Raw genomic sequence first — 20,390 nt, 5'->3', positions numbered from 1 at the left:
AGATGCTGTGCTTTAAAAATTCATAACTCTGCACTGTTTCAAGTGTCAGGAAAGCCCAGGACAGAGAGAGCTCTCTAACAGCACTCGGCAATAGAGCCTTGGGCTGGCTCAGCCAGGGTCCCCAGCACCCGGCCCAGTGCTGGGCGGGCGGGCAACACCTGCACAAAAGGTAGTTGGGCCACCTTGGGGGCTCCTGCCTTCACCATCTCATCCCCTCCTCCCCTATCAGATCTCTTCCCCATCCCTGCTCTGACTCTTGGCTGGCCCCAGCTTCTTCCTCCCCATGTTGGGGCCAGGCCTCTGTGCCCTGCCTGGCACTCAGTCCCAGGACAGAGGGACTGCCAGGGCAGATGGGATGGGTCTGCAGCTCATTGGCTCTAGGCTTCCTGACGGGCCCCATCACCTGTCCTGGCCACCTCAGGCCTCTGCCACATCACCCCTGCACATCCCCGCCCCACCCGCAGCCCCGCACAGGGCCCAGAGCACTTCTCTGGGGGCGTAGGCCAAGGCCCCCGGAAGAGTCCTTGCTGGGACTGGCACACAGGAGGTCTGAGCCTGTCCCTGTCCGCAGGTTCTCGGGCAGCCAGCACTGCGGCCACATCCACTGTGCCTACCAGTACCGCGAGCATTACCACTGCCTCGACCCTGAGTGCAACTACCAGGTAAGGCCACGGCCACGGCCACGGCCACGGCAACTTAACTCGGAGAGTGAGAAAGCCCAGAAAAGCGCCCGGCCTGTCCACGTTCCCAGATTCCTGCCCACGAGGCATCTAGTAGGGTCTGGAGCCATCTGCCTCCTGGTGTTAGTAATTCAATTTCCCGTCCATGGAGTCTGCCATGCACCAAGGGCTGTGTCAGATGTCCTGGGTACCTCATGTAATGGATCTTCCCAGTGTCCTTAGGAGCTTGGTCGCCCTGCCCCGATTTATAGATGGTAACACTGACGTTCAGTGAGATTGTCACTTATATGAGGAGCTGCCCGCTGGTGAGTGCGGAGCTAGTGAACGGATGGGGGTCCAGACAGTCTGCACACAGGCTGCGCCCCATCTCGCCAGGAGCCCCACTGGCATAGCCCACAGGTGGCACGGGCTGAGTCCCCATCAGAGCCCCTCCCTTAAAGGCCTTGTGCAGCTCATCCTCTCTGCTCCTGGGCACGGCTATTGGGAGCCTGGGAGGAGGTCAGGGAAGAGTCTGTGGTCCTGGGACCTTTGGAACGGTTCCCTCCAAGGTCCGGTGCACTGGCCCTGGGGCAACCCGGGCTGCCCCATCCCCCAGCAGGGTTATTTACAGGGAGACCAGGTGGCCCCTTGGCCAGCAGCTGGCTTAGGAGCAGGCCAGGCTCCCTCCGACCCAGCCCTCTCCCGGCAGCGGTTCACGAGCAAGCAGGACGTGATCCGGCACTACAACATGCACAAGAAGCGGGACAACTCTCTGCAGCACGGCTTCATGCGCTTCAGCCCGCTGGACGACTGCAGCGTCTACTACCACGGCTGCCATCTCAACGGGAAGAGCACCCACTACCACTGCATGCAGGTGCCGCGCCCCGCCCCGCCCCCCGCTATGCCACGCCCCCGTGCATGCCCCGTGCATGCCCCGCCCCGCCCCCGCCCCAGGCAGGGCTGTGCTCCCTGACCTGGAGCCTCCCTTCCTCTGGTCCTTCACCCCGGGCAGGGAGGGCGGCGGGCACATGCAGAGCCCTGGGGGCTTGGGCTTGGGCAGTGGCTGGTGGGCCAGGGCGGGGCCTCCCCCATGGCCATACTTGGTGTGGGTAAAGCTCAGCGGGCTGTTTATACAGACCGACATTTTTCAGGCTTTAACACCAAGAGCAGCATTGCAAATGGTTCCTGAGGAGGTTTTTGTTTAATTCTTTGTTTTAATGCCACGCCGAGTCTGGGCTTTTTCAAGGTGTCAGGTCCAGGGGGAGCAACTTTGGGTTGCAAATAGCAGCCGCTGTGCCTCCCCCGGTATTTGTCAGGGGGTTGTTATGGGCTCCGTGAAACAACCTGGGCCAGGAGGAGAGGGGGGCTCGCTCCCCGGGCTCTGAGATGGTGCAGACACTGGCACGGCCCAGCCTTCAAGAGTGTTCAGATTCCACTGGTTTTTACTCAATATGGCAACATCGCCTGCCTTGGCGCAGCTGGGGTGGGTGGGGAGGGCCCTGTGCCAGGAACCATCCGCGAAGCGAGTCCCTGGGCTAAAGGTGACTGCCAGGCCCCAGGGTCCAGCCCTACCCGCCCCGGGGGCTTTCGAGGTAGAGCCACAGATGGGGACTCCAAAGCCATCACCTGTGGGACGGGTCTCCCACGCATAGGCAGGAGACTGTCCTGGATCCCTGAAGACACCTCAGCACAGGCAGGGCCAGGCCCTGGAGGTCGTTAGAGGTTTTCTGCCTTGGTTCCTAAGCTACCCTTCTCGGTCCCCCCAGCTGGGTGTTTACAGGTGCAGAAGCTCCCCGGCGCAGGGGGGTCAGGGGTCCGAGGCCCGCAGGCCCCAGCTGCGTCCATCAGGACAGCCTCTCTGACCTCGGCCCCGGCGCCCTGGCCTGCGTTCCCCTAACTGCCGTTCTGGCCCCCGCAGGTGGGCTGTAACAAGGTGTACACGAGCACATCAGACGTGATGACGCACGAGAACTTCCACAAAAAGAACACCCAGCTCATCAATGACGGCTTCCAGCGCTTCCGAGCCACCGAGGACTGCGGCACGGCCGACTGCCAGTTCTACGGGCAGAAGACCACACACTTCCACTGCAGGTAACTGGGCGGCTGGCCTGGAGGAGGGCCGGGAGGCCGGGAACCAGGCGCAGCGTCCCCAAGGGAGCAGGAACAGGAGCAGAGGGCTGCTCAGAGCCCCAGCTCAGTGTCCTGCCCGGTCTCCCACGGGAGGCCCAGACCTCCTGGGCCCTGGTGGGAGCAAAGCAGGGCCCCCGCCCGGCCCCACGAGGCCCCGTGACAGGCTCCCGATGTCCCATCCAGGCGCCCCGGCTGCACGTTCACCTTCAAGAACAAGTGTGACATCGAGAAGCACAAGAGCTACCACATCAAGGATGACGCCTACGCCAAGGACGGCTTCAAGAAGTTCTACAAGTACGAGGAGTGCAAGTACGAGGGTTGCGTGTACAGCAAGGCCACCAACCACTTCCACTGCATCCGCGCGGGCTGCGGCTTCACCTTCACCTCCACCAGCCAGATGACCTCGCACAAGCGCAAGCACGAGCGCCGGCACATCCGCTCCTCGGGCGTGCTGGGGCTGCCGCCCGCGCTGCTGGGCGCCAAGGACACGGAGCACGAGGAGTCCAGCAACGACGACCTGGTGGACTTCTCCGCCCTGAGCAGCAAGAACTCCAGCCTCAGCGCCTCCCCCACCAGCCAGCAGTCCTCCGCCTCCCTGGCTGCTGCCACGGCCGCCGCCGAGGCCGCGCCCAGCGCCGCCAAGCCTCCCAACAGCAAGATCTCCGGGCTGCTGTCCCAGGGCCTGCCTGGCTCCATCCCCCTGGCGCTGGCCCTCTCCAACTCAGGCCTGCCCACCGCTGCAACGTACTTCCCCATCCTTCCGGGCCGCGGGAGCGCCTCCCTGCCTGTGGGCACCCCCGGCCTCTTGGGCGCCATGTCCTCTGGGGCAGTAGCCTCGGCGACCCCTGACACGCCCACGCTGGCCGCCTCAGGAGCCGGTGACTCAGCCCCCAGCGCTGCCACCTCGGTCTCCGTGCCCCCCACCTCCATCATGGAGAGGATCTCTGCAAGCAAGGGCCTCATCTCGCCCATGATGGCCAGGCTGGCTGCGGCCGCCCTCAAGCCCTCTGCCACCTTTGATCCAGGTGAGCAGGCTGGGCCCTGCCCAGGAAGCAAGCACCTTGCAGACCCCAGGCACTCCCTGGTTGCAGGTTGCAGAGCAAAACGGGGGGAGTGTTTGGCAGGGGCCTCTTCCTACTCCCTGCACCCAAGTCCCTTGCCCCTCAGACCCTGCTCTTTGCCTCCTCTCTGCCTCCATCCTGTTCATTTCCTGTTGGGGCTCCTCATCCTGACCTGCCCACCCCAGGCAGCTCTTGCTTCCGTCTCCTCATCTGTGAGGTGGGGGCAATAACCCTGCCCTCCCCCCCGACCCTGGTCCTCTCACCCTGCCGAGTCCCAAGTCCAGCCCCCCATGGGAGCAGCCCCAGAGGCCCAGGTTTCCCTAGGGCTTCCCCCAGGCGACTTGGAGGGGATGCGAGTCGAGCCCAGGGGCCGAGGGCTCCCCTTCAGGAACACTCGGGGAGACTGGTGCCTGGACAGCCTCTCAGGCTGAGGGTGCCCTTCCCGGGCCCTGCCTCTGGGTCTGCCCCGTCTGGTAGAACTCTCCACAGCAACGGACCTGTTCTGTTCGGCACCTTGCGGTGTGGCAGCCACAAGTCACACGTGGCTACTGGGGGCTTAAGTGTGGCTAGTGTAACCAAAGGTCTAGGCTCCCCCATCAGTCACCATGTTGGAGGTGTGGAGCCAGTCACATCTCTGTGTCCCCCCCCCCCCCCCCCCCGCTGGCTCACCGAGACAGGCGATCCTCCTCTGTCTCATGGTTTCTGCCCTTTTAAAATTGTTCTTGCCTTTTTTTCTGGGACTTTTTGGCTTTTCCGTTGACCTCCCTCCTCCCGTTTCCCCCGCCCCACATGATTAGCATCAGGCGAACGCTTGGGAAGCGTGGGCTCAGGGCTGGGACATAGCTCACCTCACTCAGTCATTCAACAACTGCTGGCCCTTGCTGAGGGCCAGGCCCCAAGTGGGTGCTGGGGACGTGGCAGAGAAGACAGCAAAGGTCCCGCCTTGTGGAGCTGCTGGAGAGTGAGGGGCTCGTCTGTTTCCGGCGCGTAGCTAGAAGGTGGCGGAGTAGCAACTTGGACCTCAGCACTGTGGCGCCTGAGCCCGTGCGCCCTGCTCTCCCGCGAGACTGTCTGGAGACCAGCCATGACTGAGGGTCCCTGTGGCCCAGACCTCCCAGAGGGCTGCCAGTGCTTGGCACGGGGGCTGGGCTTTCTTTCCCTGGGGAACTTGGGCAAGTGACTTTGGGGAGCTGCTGGAATGTGGACACACTGAGTTCTGAAAACTATCCTGTCCCTGGTGGGCCACTCCTGTCCGCGGGCAGCTTGGAGCGACTCACCTTATATTCCTGGGAGGGATATCGGGGACCATCCGGGGCTACGCCCCTCTGGCCAGGTGCCTGCAAGTCACCAAGGCCACACTGGGCTTAGTGGCCAGACTGTCAAGGACTCCCTTTTCAGTAGAAAAGTCTCCTTTCCCCAAAAGAAAGGTCAAGCAAAGAGGAAGAGGGCTCATTTCCCTTTATTTTTTAATAAAATGCCACTTGCTGCCTGTGAAGCGGCTCTCTGTCAGCTGCAGCGCCTGGGGGCAGATTAATATTTCAGTCACTTGGGGATTATGGAGGAAGGCTCCGTGGACATGTTCCTGTCAGCGACTTCTTATGCCCCTACTCTGCTTGGCCTCCCAAATCCTCTGCCCATCCTGCTCCAGCCTTTTCCCCGATGCCCACACCCCAACGGCTCCTACCCGACCTCCCAGCCCAGCCCAGCCTCACATCCCTGCCCTGGACAGCTTGACGGGCAAGGTCACATAGTTTGAACCACTCTGATTGGCTGTCAGCTTCCATAGCCCTGACCCAGCAGATGCCCCTCCTAGGCATGCTCAGTGGAAGGCAGGGCTGTCGCCCCGGCAACAGTGGGATGGGGACCTGCGGAGGGGGCACAGCTCCCAGTCTAGATCTGCCACTTTCCCTCAGCGTTAACAGAGTCTTTAATAAAAGCCTAAGCGGCAGCCCCACAAATTGACTGTGACAGTCAGTGGAGAAAATGAAGGGCCCCCACACCCGCCCGGCCCCCTCCCTGGCCTCCCGCCCTTCTCATCCAGGAGGCCCGGAGCCTGGACAACTTGGACATAATTTTGCAATAATTATCACTTGAAGAATTGCCACGCGGGGGTGAGCGTCACAGGCGATCATGTCAGTGGGGAGAAGCGCTGACCGGCAGCCAGCCCACCCAGCCCGCTGCCCTCCCTTCGGGGGGTTCCGGTCTGTGCTCAGTACGAAGCCCTCGGCCCCTCTAACCGCGTCTTCCCTCCCCTCCCTGTAGGAAATGGGCAGGCCACTCCTGCCAGGTTTCCCCCAGCCCCGGTGAAGCAGGAGCCCGGTGAGAACGCTGGAGCCCCAGGTTCCCACGAGGCCTCCCAGGACCGCAGTGTAGACCTGACTGTGAAGGAGCCCAGGTGAGGCGAGGCCAGGGCCTCCCTGCCCAGCCCCCCTGCAGGAGGCTCAGGGTACAGCACCCTCCGCACCAGACCCCGCCGGGGACAGGGGCCGAGGGGTCATCCCCTGCCCAGGCAGATGTAGCAGGCTGGCCGGAGCCCCAGGGCTGGGCTGGGAGGGACGGGGCTCCGGGCTCCATCCCATGTACATCTGAGCTAAAGCCCCTTGGTTTGTGTGTTCCAGTAATGAATCAAATGGCCACGCAGTCCCGGCAAATTCATCTCTTTTATCCTCGCTTATGAATAAGGTAAGAATCATCCATCACACGCCTCCCATTCCCCCACCCAGAGAAATTAAAGCTGTGCTGGGGGGTGGGGGGGATGTGTTTGTTTTTTAATGTTTTGCCTCTAATAAGATGAGTTTGTACCATTTAAATTTTGAGGCCATTTTTCATCGGATATAATTTCAGAGCCACTGCTTACAAATTAATTTAATGAACTGGCTGCAGAAATATATTCCAGCCTCTGACACCCCGTTTTTCCCTCCAGACGGAGGCCTCCAAAAGCTTTTCCTGAGCCCTCCAACTTCTTTCACTGTTAGTTATCCGTGTTATTTATTTATTTATTTTGTATATTTTTTGTTTGTTTAAAAAGGGAGGGGGGAGGGGGACCAAAAGGGGGCAAAGCATCAATTTCCACTTTTCAGGTTGAGTAATGGTCTCGGACGCCTTCCGCAGAGGTCGCTCCAGAATATTTATTTTAAATAATGCAGGGTCTTTGTAAATTATACATCATCTCAAATACATTTTCCCCCTTCACATGATAAATTTGACTACAGCAAGATTAATTTGGTTACTGAACACAAGTGACTTTGAGAAGGGAGCCGGGCCTGGGCCGGGCACCGTGGGGCGGGGGCCCTGGGCCGTGAAGGAGCCTCCCGCTGCCCACTGCCCTCTGCCCTCTGCCCTCTGCCCCGTGCCTGGTCCCTGTTCCTTCCCTCTCTCTCCTGCTTGCTCTGTGCTCTCCTTTTTTCTTCTTAGGTCCTTCCCCGGCACCCCTCGCCCCTTTCTGTCGGAGCCTTGGTCAGGCCTTTACGTGCCCCGCCGTTCCCCCTTCTCACCCAGCAGCTTCCAGCTGCCTCCCTCTGACCCCATGAGCCTCCCTCCCCACTCTCTGCTCCTCCTTTGTGTGCCTTTCCTTGTTCTCAAGGAATTCATAGGGGTTCCCCCTACCCCTTCTCCTCCTGCACTTCTTTTGAAAACCTGGCCGGAAAATAACCAGGGAGCCATGAGGTCTGGGGAGAGCTGTGCAGGAGGGCACCCCGATTCTCAGCCTCAGCCTGAGTGCTCGCTCCTGCAGCGCTGGGTTTGTGAGCGGGAGCCCCAGCAGCCCACGGGGCCGGGCGGCGTCCACGTGGAGAGGGCTCCAGTCGCACGGGACCCCGCCTCCTGTCCTCCTTGGGGCCAGCAGGGCTGGGCTCTGGTCGCCTGTGAGAGACCCAAGTGGCCCAGAGTTGCTGCTGCCCCCCAGGGAGCCAGGTCTGTGTCCTGAGTCCCCCAGCCCCAAGCACGGCCCCTGTCCCCCTCACAGATGTCTCAGGGCAACCCCAACCTCGGCAGCCTGCTGAGCATCAAGACGGAAGCAGAGGGGAGCCCCGCGGCGGAGTCTGCGCCCTTTCAGGGCAAGGCCGCGAAGGCGCTGGTGCAGGAGAAGCTGTCAGAGCCCTGGAAGGTGTACCTCCGCAGGTGAGGGGCTGGCCGGGAGAGCAAAGGGGGGGGGGGGGGGCGTGCCCCCTGTCCTGGTGGCCAGTGCCCAGCCGCAGCACACCCCGGCCTCGCCAGACCCCCGGCGCCGCCTCTAACCAGCCGACCCCTCTGGCCAGGTTTGGTACCAAGGACTTCTGCAACGCCCAGTGTGACTTCCTTCACAAGGCCCACTTCCACTGCGTGGTGGAGGAGTGCGGCGCGCTTTTCAGCACCCTGGACGGGGCCATCAAGCATGCCAAGTGAGTTGGGGTCCTGGGAAGGGGCCCGTTTAAACCCAGCCCCTTTTAGCCGCACTGGGCTCTGGGCTGGGTGCCTGCCTTCCACGCCGACCCGTGGTTTCCCACCACAAACGGCCCCAGAGGCTGAGCCGGCTTCTCCGAAGGGGCTGCCCGGAAACAGGCCGGCTTTCCCCGTCCTTCCACCTGCTCAGCCCCTGGCCAGGTCCTCTGAGCTGCGGGGCCAGTGCAGCCTCGGCCCCAGCGCAGGTGCAGAGACCCGACCCTGACCCAGGCAGGGGCCCTCCGGGAAGTCCGTTTCAAGCCAAAACACTGCATCTGTAGATTCTCTCTGACCTAAAAATAATGAAATTGGTAAAAGCCATCGAGCTGAAAAGCAGGAAGCCCAGCTGCCTATTGTAATTGAACTCAGAAATTATAAACATTTAAAACAGATTGCCACTGTTCCCCAAGCCCCGGACCAGGCTCCCTGCTCGGCAGCCCCAGCTGCTAGTCTGCAGAGGAACCAGCTTTGAATGCCGAGATCCACCTTTAAATTTTGGAGCAGGTTCTGGAAGGTGGGCTTTGTCAGCCAGGGCCTGCTGTGCCCCGGCCCCTTCTGAGGAGCTAGGGACAGACACACCAGGAAGGTCACGAGCAGGAAGGGGTAATTAGGACAGAACCGGGAGCCAAAGTTCAGGACTAGAGAACTCAGTTGCCTCTCAGTCCTTCCCTGCTGGTGGGGTCCAGTGCTGGGGATGAGATGGGGTCACTCTGCCCCTGGGCCCCTGAGGCAGGGCCCACCGCCCCCAGGCCTGCCCGGCAGGGGCGAGGTGACCTGCTCAGGGGCCTCTCCGCTCCCGACCTGAGACACCCCATTCTGCCTCTTGCAGCTTCCACTTCCGGACGGAGGGAGGAGCCGTGAAAGGGAACGCAGAGGCTTCCTTCCCAGCCTCAGCTGCTGAGACCAAACCTTCCTTGGCCCCCTCGTCCCCTCCAGCGCCGCCCGTCACCACGGCCACGGTTTCCTCTCTGGAGGGGCCGACCCCCAGCCTGGCCACGGTGCCCTCCACCCCCACCCTGCTCGCCTGGAAGCAGCTGGCTTCCACCATCCCCCAGATGCCTCAGATTCCAGCATCCGTGCCTCACCTGCCCACTTCACCCTTGGCAACGACCTCTCTAGAGAACGCCAAGCCCCAGGTCAAACCCGGATTCCTCCAGTTCCAGGAGAAGTGAGTCCCTCGATGAGCCGGGAGTCCCGTGTCCCCCGCGTATCTCGGGAGTAGGTGCTAGCCAGGACCACCAAGAGCCATGGCTCCCCAGCGTGCAGTTAGCCCTGGCTGTCCTCAGCCTCTGGGACACAGTCATCAGGCAATGTCCTTCTAGCCAAAGATGATGCCGCTGTGACCTCACTGCCTGTCCCCAGAGCAGGTGGCCAGGGTGGGGGGGAGACTGCGGTGGTAGCGGCCGCTGTTGCAGAGGGCCAGTGGCAAAGCTGCAAGGACCGGCCTAGGTGGGCCGGGAGCAGCGGTCTCGCCCGCGAGGAAGGCTGCATCCCCCTCCGGGCCGCCCCGGGGGTCTCCTCCGTGGCTTGGACCCGTGGCTGAGTCTCTGCAGGGCGAGCCAGGTCATGGGCTGGCGGTCAGGGAGCTAGGCCACCCTCCAGGCCCACATCCACCTGCACAATGGCCTGAGCTCTCAGGGGGAGAAGGGACCTTCTTCACTCGATGGTGGTGGCTACTTGCGGCGAGAACGGTGACTCTGTATCGTTACGTGTGCGGCTTCCTGTTCTCAATAAAAGTAATAAATTGGATGTGAACATTCACCACCTGAGTGGCAGCTGTCCTCCCTGTCTGAGCACCTGGGGCCGGGCCCACAGCATGGGAGGGGACCTGCACTCCTCGCCACCCTTCCTCCAGCCTCCCTTCCCGCCTTCCCCTCCCCAGAGTGGCGGGCCTCTTAGTTTCCCAGACTTGGTCAGAGGGCCCACCGGGTCTGGTGCTGGGGGCAGCCGTGTGCAGCCAGGGCAGGCGGCTGGAGTGCAGCCCCCTCCAGGCCTGTCTGCAGCCGGGGGGTGGGGGGCAGGGCTCTGGGGCAGGGGCTGGCATTCACAAGCAGGCCAGCCATGGGGGCTGGGCCCAGCCCTCCTCCCACCCCGTCATCCCCACCACTCAGCTGGCTTGTGCGTGGGTGGGCACCCCAAGCCACGAGCTGACCCTGGGAGCCCCAGCAGTTGTGAACCTCAGCAGGACCTGACACCAGGCACACATTCCCACTGGCCCAGGCCCCGTGGTGGCAAAGCTCCCCGCCTGCCTACACCCTGTCTGTCAGCCACATCTAGGGCCGCCCCCGTGCCATGCCAGCCAGGCCTCGCTGGCATCCCGCCAGGGCTGGCAGCGCCATCCCTCATTTTCATATCCAAGAAGTTATTGCAGACATCCTTATCTGTAATCCTGAGGTGTGGCCGTGGAAACTACGTGTCCCAGCATGCAATGCTCTGGGCAGCCTGCAGACTGTAATCCCTTCTGTGCCATCCAAGCTCCAAAAAGAAGGCAGGAATGCATGCTGGGATCTGTAGTCTCCTCAGGCTGAATCATCCCGTTGAGCAAGAGGGCAGCCCAGGGACCACTCCTCTTGATTGCACCATGAGGGCCTGGGGAGCAGAACCCCAGCATGAGCAAATGTCAGGACATTGGCGGGGAGGCCACCGGGAATGCCAATGACCTCCTGGGCTGTGGTTTCGTTCCAGCGATCCCTGCCTCGCGACGGACTGCAAGTACGCCAACAAGTTCCACTTCCACTGCCTCTTTGGGAGCTGCAAGTATGTCTGCAAAACCTCCGGCAAGGCCGAGTCCCACTGCCTGGACCACATCAACCCCAGCAACAACCTGGTGAACGTGCGAGACCAGTTCGCCTACTATTCCTTGCAGTGCCTCTGCCCCAACCAGGTCAGCACCCAGAGCGGGCGAGGTGGGGGCGGGGAGGGGCCGGGGCAGGGAGGCGAGAAGCAGGCCTTCTCGTGCGCTCTTTGAAGCGGCCTCCTCCAGGCTCTGGAAACGACACCGTCTGCCCCTGGAGGCCCTGGGCAGGGGTTCAGATCGGTGTTCGGTTGGTGAAGTCTGTCATTTCATCCAAACCCTCACTGGTGACTCCACGCTGGGCAGCCACTGTGCCCTTGGCATCGGTCTGCCTCCTGGAACTAGCGAGGCTCCCTTTCCCAAAGGCCTAGATTTTAAAATAGGCACAGGGGATGCACAGAGAGATTGAACTGTCTGTGCCCCAGACAGGAAGGCAGCTCAGAGTCACCAGAAAGGCCTGCCCCCGTTGTGGCGAGCGCGTTGGAGTCCAGACCTAGGTCTGGGCACACTGAGAGGAGCTAGAATAGATTAGGGATGTCTGCTCTGGGGGTGGCTCTAGAAGCAATGGCAACTATACCAGGTAGGATGTTGCAGTTCAAATGACAAAACGGACATACTGCCTTTTAAAAAAAAAAAAAATTAGTTTGTTTATTTGTAAAGAGAGGGGAAAGGAGAAAGAGAGGGAGAGAAACATCACTGTGTGGTTGCCTCTTACTCACGCCCCCAACTGGGGATCTGACGTGCAACCTAGTCATGTGCCCTGACTGGGAATCGAACCAACGACACTTGGCTCGCAGGCCGGCGCTCAATCCACTGAGCCACACGAGCCAGGGTGGGACATACTGCTTTTTAACATGCGAAAGGTCCTGACCCGGTTGTGTTTTCTGATTCTGAGCATGGGAAAACACGTACACCAGGGGCCCGCTGCAGCTCAGAGGCCTCGGGCACGTGAGTCTGACCCTCCTGTCTCCCTGCAGCACTGCGAGTTCCGGATGCGTGGCCACTACCACTGTCTCCGGACTGGCTGCTACTTTGTGACCAACATCACCACCAAGCTACCGTGGCACATAAAGAAGCACGAGAAAGCTGAGCGGCGGGCGGCCAACGGGTTCAAGTACTTCACCAAGCGCGAGGAGTGCGGCCGGCTAGGTACTGAAGGCCCGAGCGGGCGGTGGGGACCGGCAGCAGGTGGCAGGGCTGTGGCTCTGGCCCCTGAGGGCCTGGTGGCCTGGCTCACTTCTCTTGGACCTACCTACTGCCCTTGCACATCAGGCTCCATGTTTTGTTAAAAATGTTGCATATCACAGGCCCAGCGTTTTCAAACTAGGAAATCAGGCAAAACTCGAGAGCCCGTGAAAAGGGGTGCGTGTGACCCAGAGTGCTGCCCCCACCCAGGGGAAGGCCCGGGACCTCCTCAGGGTGCCCAGGCCTAGACTTAACATCTCTCCTTTCCTTTCCAAGAGAGCTCTCCAGGGAGTGTTAGGAGCTGCTGAAGTTCCCTGTCCCGGGGTATTTTCCCAATGAGGGTTTTGGCTCAGGTGCACCATGGTTGTCCGCTGTGCCTTCATTCATTCGGCTGACATTTATGGAGGGACAGCCATGTGCTGAGCTCCTCGCGATGGCAAGAGGTCATGGGGGGTGGCAGCTAAGGTTTCTGTGGTATCTGCTGGGGCCAGCACACGCTCAGTGTCGGGGACTTCATGGGACAAGCAGGTTCACGGTGGGCTAGGCCCATAGCATCCCTGACTTGGGGTGACCCAGAAGGAGGAGCCGGCAGGAGCAGGTCACAGATGGCCCCAACCTAGACAGCAGATGCCTGAGTTACCTCTGCTGTGGAGAGTTGGGCCCCTGCAGGGAAGCTGCCCCCAGCCCACCCCACAACAAGCCTCAGCACAGAGCCCCCCAGAGCCTGCCCTGGGGGTGCTCGCAGGGAGGGGCTCCAGGACCTGCAGGCAGAGGGCAGAGCCTGTCCTCCTGCCCCAGGATGGAGCCTCGTGTTCGCAGGCCTGCTGACAAGGGGCAAGAGCCTGCCCGGGCAGACTGGAGGCCAGGCAGTAGCCCGGCAGGCTGGGCAGAGACACCCACCCTGCAGGCGAGCCCAGCTGTGACTCCAGTGGCCACAGCAGCAGGGTCTTCGGGGAGCACAGGGGGGGCCGCTGTCTGCTGCACAGTGACCCCCCCATAGGGGAAGGGTGAGACACCCAAAGTCAGCTGGCGGGAAAGAGAGGGCACAAACCTTTTCTTCAAGTATGAATTCAAAAAATTCGTGACCTGGGAGAGGGTTGGTAACCATGGCAACAGACGTCAACAGTCGGTGGCCTGGGCCATTTCTGGCCTAGTTTACAGGTGTCAGGGTATTCTGCAGTTGCTGTTACTTACTCAGCTTTGGGTGTTCTGGGTGCTAGCTGGGGCCAGACAAAGCTGGGGGGCGACATAGGACACCTGGCCAGATCAGGTGCCGTGGCAACAGACAGGCCTTCACCTGCCCTTTGCTGATATTGTCTCAGTCCCGCCTGCTGTTTGTTCTCAGCCCAGAGCAAAGCAGAGGTGGAGGTGGGAGGGGGCAGGGCGGAGGGTGGAGGGCGGGGGGTGGAGGGCAGGCAGCCCCAGGCTCCCCCAGGTGGCTGCTGGGAGGTGGCTGACCTCGTGGACAGGTCCTTAGGGCCCCCTGGCCTGGGCCCCATGGCCCTGTCAGTGTTTGGGGCAGAGGATGGGGCCAGCCTGCCATTGTCACATGCCTCTGTGCTAGGCTGGGGGGTGGGGGGGGAGTCCCGGGCTTCGGACAGCCAGGTGGCCCAGGACTCCCTGGGGCTGGGGTGGGGTACAAGCCATCCGCGGAGGAATGCCACATGGGGGAAGGGCCCTTTCCCCAGATGCCGTGCCCAGAACAGCGCCTGCCGCGCAGTGGGCGCCGAGCCTTGGCCCGCCGGGGAGGCTCACGGCCGAGGGGGCTGTGTCCGCAGGCTGCAAGTACAACCAGGTGAACAGCCACTTCCACTGCATCCGGGAGGGCTGCCAGTTCTCCTTCCTGCTCAAGCACCAGATGACCTCCCACGCCCGCAAGCACATGCGCCGAGTGCTGGGGAAGAACTTCGACCGCGTGCCCCCCTCCCAGGTGAGCGCCCGGCCCGGACAGGCTGCCTCTCGCCCACCCAGGGTCCCCCTCCCGCTTCCAGACGGTGGGCCATGCTGCTCTGTGGGCGGCACAGTCCCCAGCCCGGCCTCCTCAGGGCCCCCCACGTCCTTTCAGGGCGCCCCGAGCCTGCTGGACACTGAGACCGACGAGTACGTGGACTACACCGGCTGCAGCCCGGGCGCCGTGTCCTCCGAGTCGTCCACCATGGACCGAAGTTGCTCCAGCACCCCTGTGGGCAACGAGAGCACCGCCGCAGGTGAGCGGGCAGCCGGGGGGCCCGGTGAGGGCAGGCCGGGAGGGGCCCAGGGCCCGGGAGCTTCCAGGCTGGGCCAGGCCCTTCTCCCCCCCCCGAGCCATCCCCCCACCCCCGAGGCCAGCACCGCTGAGCCTATTCTAGGACAGGAGGTTCATGGTCAAGTGGCCTCAAAGGAAGTCAGGCCAGTGTGCAGCAGAGCCAGCTGGTCTGGGACATGTGTCCCTGAGGCCACCTCCTGCCATTCTGCTCACCTCCCGGGCACTCAGTTTCAGCCTCCGGGAGAGCCCCCAGCCAGCGAGCAAGGCCTGGGAGTGCCCAGGGGCCAAGGCACGTGCCCGCCCCGCCCAGCCCCGGCGCCTCTTCTGGTCCTTCCACCATTGCCCCCAGCAGGGTCCTTGGGGCCTAGAGCAGGGTCCCACTGGGCAGGGCTGTGCCACAGGCCCTGGCCAAGCCCATGACCTCTCCGTGCACTGCCTCCCCCTCCTGCTCTGTCTCTGCCACCTCCTTCCCGCTCTTCTCTGTGGCATCTCTCTGCTCCTCATCTGTCCACGGGTTTTCATGTCATACTTGCTTCTACCATCGGGTTTCTCATTTTGGTTCTTTTTTGTTTGTTTCCTCTTTGTTTTGTTTTGTTTTGTTTTCTGCTTTTCTCCACCCTCTCCAGGCTGCCCGGCTCCTCCTCCTCCTCCTCTTCCTCCTCCTGCTGCTGCCGGTGACCAGGCTGCCTGTGTGGCTCCACCGCCCCCACTGGCCCCACCTTTCTCCCCGGCTGTGCTCCGGGCACCCCTCCCCGCCCTCCCATGCCTCTTCTCTCCACCCTGTCTCTCATACTCTCTGCTCAGTGCTGCTCTTGGAGCCGCCCGGGGCCTGGCCCACCCCGTCAGCAGCCCGCCCAGCTTCCCGCCTGTCACTGCCACTCCAACTCCAGTAAAAAGTGACGTCCCCCTAGTTCAGGATGCTGCAGGTAACTCACACATGCCTTCTCACCAGTGTCTGTCACCCCAGCCAACCCATGAGGCCAAGGTCCAGGACCAGACCCTTTTCTGTGGCCTGCCGGGCCAAGGACAGGGCCACCTTCTGCCCCTTGCAGCCCAGCACCCTCAAGCCCAGAGAGCCTGGTCTCTCACCCAGGGTCTGCTGCTCTCAGCTTCTGCGAGGCAGGCCAGAACGCCGTCACTAGGGCTCCCGGGGACTTGCCGCATCTCGTCGGCTACTGGCCACAGCCCCAAGATGGCTGTGCCCGCCCCAGCCTGAGATTCCCGCGGCCAGACAGAGCCTACCCCCCAGTGCTCTTGGGAGCTCACCTGGGACCCGGCCCAAGGGAGGCGGAAGGTGTTCTTGGGAAGGTTGCTGGGGCCTGGCACGTGCCAGGGTTCAGAGGGTCCTAACACCGGCCTGAAGCCCACCCCTGGAGCCAGGCAAGAAGGGGGACTCCGTGGTCCAGACCCTGCACAGTGCTCAGTGGCAGAGGTGCCTCCATCCTGCCCATGTCTGCTGCACCCCACGGAAGCGACCTGCCCTCCCCTGTCCCCTGTGTTGTCATCACCCAGCTCGGCCTCTCCCTCCGTTCCTTCTTGCCTCACATTGTGCCTGAGTGGCAGGCACTATGCCAGGCCCAGGGGTACGGCAGAGAGCAGGGCAGGGGTCCCCCTCGTGGAATTCACCCCATCGAAAGCTCTGTTGCTGGCGTAACCAGATGGAGCCCCATGCCCTGAGACCCAAAGCAGCCACTCCTTGCCCACCTGCATCTTCAGGCCCCAGGCCCTCCCTTGCCCCCCGCCGGGGACCCCTACCTCATTGCAATCCTTAGTTTCTGTTCACCTGCTAAGGGTGGGTGACTGGGTCCCAAGTAGCCAGGGCAGCAGGGTGGTACGCTAGAGGGTGGCCTTCTAGGCAGGATGGCGGGGGGCAAGGTTGAGTAGGTCAGCCCTGTGGGAAGAGCCTGGAGGATGCCCACCCCCCACTCTGGGCTGGGCTGGGCCTGCGAGCTTCCCTGTTGTTTCCGGGGGGAGTGGGCGGGGAGTGCCAAGCCTGCTGCCACTTTCCCTGGACCGTTCTCCCCTCAGCCTGCGGCTCTAAGGGTCCCCTCACCGAGAAAGAGGGTGACAGGAGCACAACCACGGCTGAGTGGACAGCTGAGTCCTGGGAAGTGGTTGGGGCCAGTAGGGTGGGCACAGAGAGGCACCCATCACTGCCTGAGCCCTGCTCCAGTCCCAGCCCCTCAGCAGAACTGCCCTCTCCCGGCTCACTGGGGGCAGGAAACCCCAACAAGACCTTAACGAAACTTCTGGCACCAAGGAGAAGACAGTGCTCCTCGGGGCAAGGAGCTACAACCCCAAACAGCCCCAGGGCACTTGGCACCCCTTTTGCGAATAGGCTGGTCCCACACACAGACAGGCGGCCCCCGGGAAACTGGTTAGCAGGCGGGGAGAAGGAGCCAGCCTGTCCCTCATTAGAGGCCAGCGCGTGATGGCGTCCTGGCCCCCATCCAACTTGGGTAATTACACTCTGCCGACCTAGATTCCCCCTTCAGCTTCAATTAGCACCAGGACAATCCTCACTTCCCACCCAAACTGGCCAGGAAGCGGTCACCGCATCCCCCAGAGCTGCTCACTCTGCCACCGGGGCAGGCGCCTGTGTGGTCATCCTGCAGACGTGGGTGACACAGGGGGAAGCCTGGGGCTCCCGAGCTATTCTGGGCGGGGGGTGTAGTGGGAGAGGCCCCCCCCCCCCCACAGCAGTTAGAGTTGCCCCTAACTGCTGCCCTCTGCCCACCATGCCAGATTCGGGGGCCCTGCCTGGGTGGGATCCTGGGAATGGTGCCCACGGGGGCACTGACCTCCCTGCCCCTCCCCAGGGAACACCATCTCCATGCCCACAGCCTCGGGGGCCAAAAAGCGCTTTTGGATCATTGAGGACATGTCACCTTTTGGGAAGCGGCGCAAGACGGCCTCCTCCCGCAAGATGCTGGACGAGGGCATGATGCTGGAGGGCTTCCGGCGCTTCGACCTCTATGAGGACTGCAAGGACGCGGCCTGCCAGTTCTCGCTCAAGGTCACCCACTACCACTGCACGCGCGAGAACTGCGGCTACAAGTTCTGTGGGCGCACACACATGTACAAGCACGCGCAGCACCACGACCGCGTGGACAACCTCGTGCTGGACGACTTCAAGCGCTTCAAGGCCTCGCTCAGCTGCCACTTCGCCGACTGCCCCTTCTCGGGCACCAGCACGCACTTCCACTGTCTGCGTTGCCGCTTCCGCTGCACCGACAGCACCAAGGTCACGGCGCACCGCAAGCACCACGGCAAGCAGGACGTGATCAGCGCGGCCGGCTTCTGCCAGTTCAGCTCGAGCGCCGACTGCGGCGTGCCCGACTGCAAGTACAAGCTCAAGTGCTCGCACTTCCACTGCACGTACCCGGGCTGCCGCCACACGGTCGTGGGCATGTCGCAGATGGACTCGCACAAGCGCAAGCACGAGAAGCAGGAGCGCGGCGAGCCGGGCTCCGAGGGCCCCGCGCTCGGCCCCGCCGGCGGCCTGGACAGCTCGCTGACGCTGGGCACCGAGCCCGGGAGCTCCCTGCTCTTCCTGCAGACGGCCGCCGCCGGCCTGGGCCTGGGGCTGGGCGACGCGGGCGAGCCCGTCCCGCCCGACGGCCCCGGGCCCCGCGAAGGCCCCGCCGCGCCCGCGCCCGGCCCCGCGGCCGGGGAGTCCTCGCAGGAGGACGAGGAGGAGGAGCTGGAGCTGAACGAGGAGGAGGCGGACGACGACGAGGACGACGAGGAGGACGACGAGGACGACGAGGACGACGAGGAGGACGACGAGGACGAGGACGAGGAGGACCTGCGCACGGACTCGGAGGAGTCGCTGCCCGAGGCCGGGCCGCCGGGGGCGCGGAGCCCAGACCGGGCGGCCCTGGGCGGCCCCACGGTCCCCGCGCCCCCCGCGCCCCCCGCGCCCGCCGCCGCCTCGCCCTAGCCGCGGGGCGGGGTGGGGGGGAGACCGCCGCCCGCCCTGAGGGCTCACCCCTTTGTTTATTATTATTATTATTATTATTATTAATTTTGTAAGAAATGGTATTTATACGTCAAGCTTCCCTCTGTACAGAGCTAGATGTTCGTTGTGGTTCCGGTGTGAGGGGCGGGGCGCTCCGGGCTCGGCCCCCGCCGCCCCGCCGGTGCTTCCGGACCCCCGAGTCCGTCTCAGGGCAGAGGCGGGGCCCCCTCTGGTGCTCCGGGGCCGCCCCGGCGCCCGCCGCCCGCGCAGCTCCGCGGCTGGAAGGACAGGCCGCCGAGCACCCCTTTCTAACCGCAGTTCGGGGATCTTCTTCAGGGAAACAGAAGGTGCTCTTGTCCGGGGTGGGGGAGGGGAGCAGGGGTCCCGGGGGCGAGGCGGGCGCAGACCCCCCAGCCGCTGCCCCAAACGACCTCCCCCGAGGCCGGACCCCGGGCCCCGCGCCCACGCCCGCGCCCGCGCCGGCGGGATTCCTCATTGCTCAGGACGGGGACGGCGCTGGGGGGCGCTGGGCCCCCCACCCCTAACCACCCGAGGCGGGCCGGCAGCTGTGGCGTCTGGCAGGGCCCCGTTCGCACAGCCGAGGCCCCCTCCTCGCCGTGGGGAGGGCGGGGCTCACGGCGGCAGCAAGGCGACACTACGAGGACGGCGGAGGGGACCTCACGGAACAAGCAGAGCCGGGAGCTCCGCGGTCGGTCGCCCTGTCCCCACTGCTCCCGAGGGCTGTGGACGGAAGGGGCGCCCCTGGGCCCGCGAGGTGACAGCCGGCGGCGGGTGAAAGGAGGCTGCGTCCTGGCCGCAGACGGGAGCGCCGGGCTGGGGCGCTGCGCCCGCCCGGGTGTCAGCATCCAGGTGGTGGGAGCGGGAAAGACGCGACTGTTCGGGGCTTTAACATTCAAAATGGAAAAAAATGCGAGGAAGTTGTACAGTATTTTTCCCGTCAAGGCTATTACTCTACACAGAACAAAAAGGAAGCGAAGCAGGCGGAGGCGCGGGCCCCCCTCCCGCCCGCCCGCCCGCCCCGCGCTCGCAGGGGTCCGCTGAGCGGTGACTTAGAGGCCTCGCCGGCGGCCCTGCCTGACCCTGGCACGGATGGCAGCCGCGTGATTCCAGCTTTTAACTTGAATTTTGTAGAGGCGAGAGAAAAGGACTATTACTGTTGATACAAGTTTGTAGTTAATTTAACATTTGAGTTTTTCTCTATTGGTTATGCGTGTGGCTTTATAGGGCTATCTCCCCGCCCCCCGCCCCCGTGTTTTATTTTGTTTGGGATGCTTCATTGTTGGTGCAACCCACCCAGATCTGGTCCCTTTTCGAAACCTGCCCCCTTTCCTGGAGATGATGAGGTCACCACACCCAGAGCGGGACCCTGCCTGACTGGCACACACACCTGGCCAGTGGCTATGAGGGGGACAGGGACCCAGGGCAGGCAACCCCAGGCCCCTCCTGTTCACCTTCTCTCCACTCCAGGCCACCAGCTGGTCTCAGGTTGGACCCTGAGACTCTGGCCAAAGGGAGAGAGCAAGGCCCAGGTGGGGGGAGGGCCTGTCACCCAGAGCCACCTCCCCACAGGTCTCCAAGGGGAGCCCTACCCAACTGGGGGGGGCAGTGGTGTCCTTTTTCTCTCTTTTTTTTTCTTTCTCTTTTTTTTTTTTTTTTTTTTGTCTTCTTGGCTGCCCACAGCCAGAAAGCCAGGACCATCGGAAGCGGAGAGGGAGCAGGGAGGGGGGCACAATTAGATGGGGTGCACGCGATTCAACAGGAAACGTATCGTTTCTAAAGCAGCCCCCACCGGAGCCTCCTGAGTTCCGTGGGCGCCCGCGCTGCTGCTGAGCGTCCGCCCGGACTTTGTGCCCGACCACAGGACGGTGAGTCTGTGGAAGGAGTTTTGTAAAGGAAAACAAAACAAAACAACAAC

At 62.9% G+C, this 20,390-nt stretch overlaps 1 protein-coding gene across 6 annotated transcripts in view; it reads left to right on the top strand.

The window, feature by feature from the left end:
• CASZ1 (castor zinc finger 1) overlaps positions 1–20,090 on the top strand; it is a 144,737-nt gene extending 124,647 nt beyond the window's left edge. For 4 of the 6 annotated variants that reach the window (XM_090268583.1, XM_090268581.1, XM_090268582.1 and 1 more), the window contains 15 exons: positions 572–662; positions 1,369–1,533; positions 2,578–2,750; positions 2,973–3,814; positions 6,113–6,245; positions 6,469–6,532; positions 7,815–7,969; positions 8,107–8,229; positions 9,099–9,437; positions 10,955–11,153; positions 12,041–12,212; positions 14,027–14,178; positions 14,314–14,455; positions 15,120–15,419; positions 17,313–20,090. In XM_090268583.1, coding sequence (XP_090124709.1) covers positions 572–662; positions 1,369–1,533; positions 2,578–2,750; positions 2,973–3,814; positions 6,113–6,245; positions 6,469–6,532; positions 7,815–7,969; positions 8,107–8,229; positions 9,099–9,437; positions 10,955–11,153; positions 12,041–12,212; positions 14,027–14,178; positions 14,314–14,455; positions 15,120–15,419; positions 17,313–18,436 — 4,174 coding nt within the window. In that variant the 3' untranslated portion in view covers positions 18,437–20,090. Of the gene's footprint in view, positions 1–571; positions 663–1,368; positions 1,534–2,577; positions 2,751–2,972; positions 3,815–6,112; positions 6,246–6,468; positions 6,533–7,814; positions 7,970–8,106; positions 8,230–9,098; positions 10,031–10,954; positions 11,154–12,040; positions 12,213–14,026; positions 14,179–14,313; positions 14,456–15,119; positions 15,420–17,312 lie in introns of those variants that run through there. The other 2 variants (XM_090268584.1, XM_090268585.1) reach the window with 2 other exon arrangements.
• The last annotated feature ends 300 nt before the right edge of the window (positions 20,091–20,390 follow it).

This window comes from Furipterus horrens, unplaced genomic scaffold (assembly GCF_987537825.1).
Source record: "Furipterus horrens unplaced genomic scaffold, mFurHor1.1.pri manual_scaffold_3, whole genome shotgun sequence".
NCBI classification, from domain to species: domain Eukaryota; kingdom Metazoa; phylum Chordata; class Mammalia; order Chiroptera; family Furipteridae; genus Furipterus; species Furipterus horrens.
The sequence above is the reverse complement of the archived record's forward strand: the minus strand, read 5'-3'. Positions and strand labels throughout refer to the sequence as shown.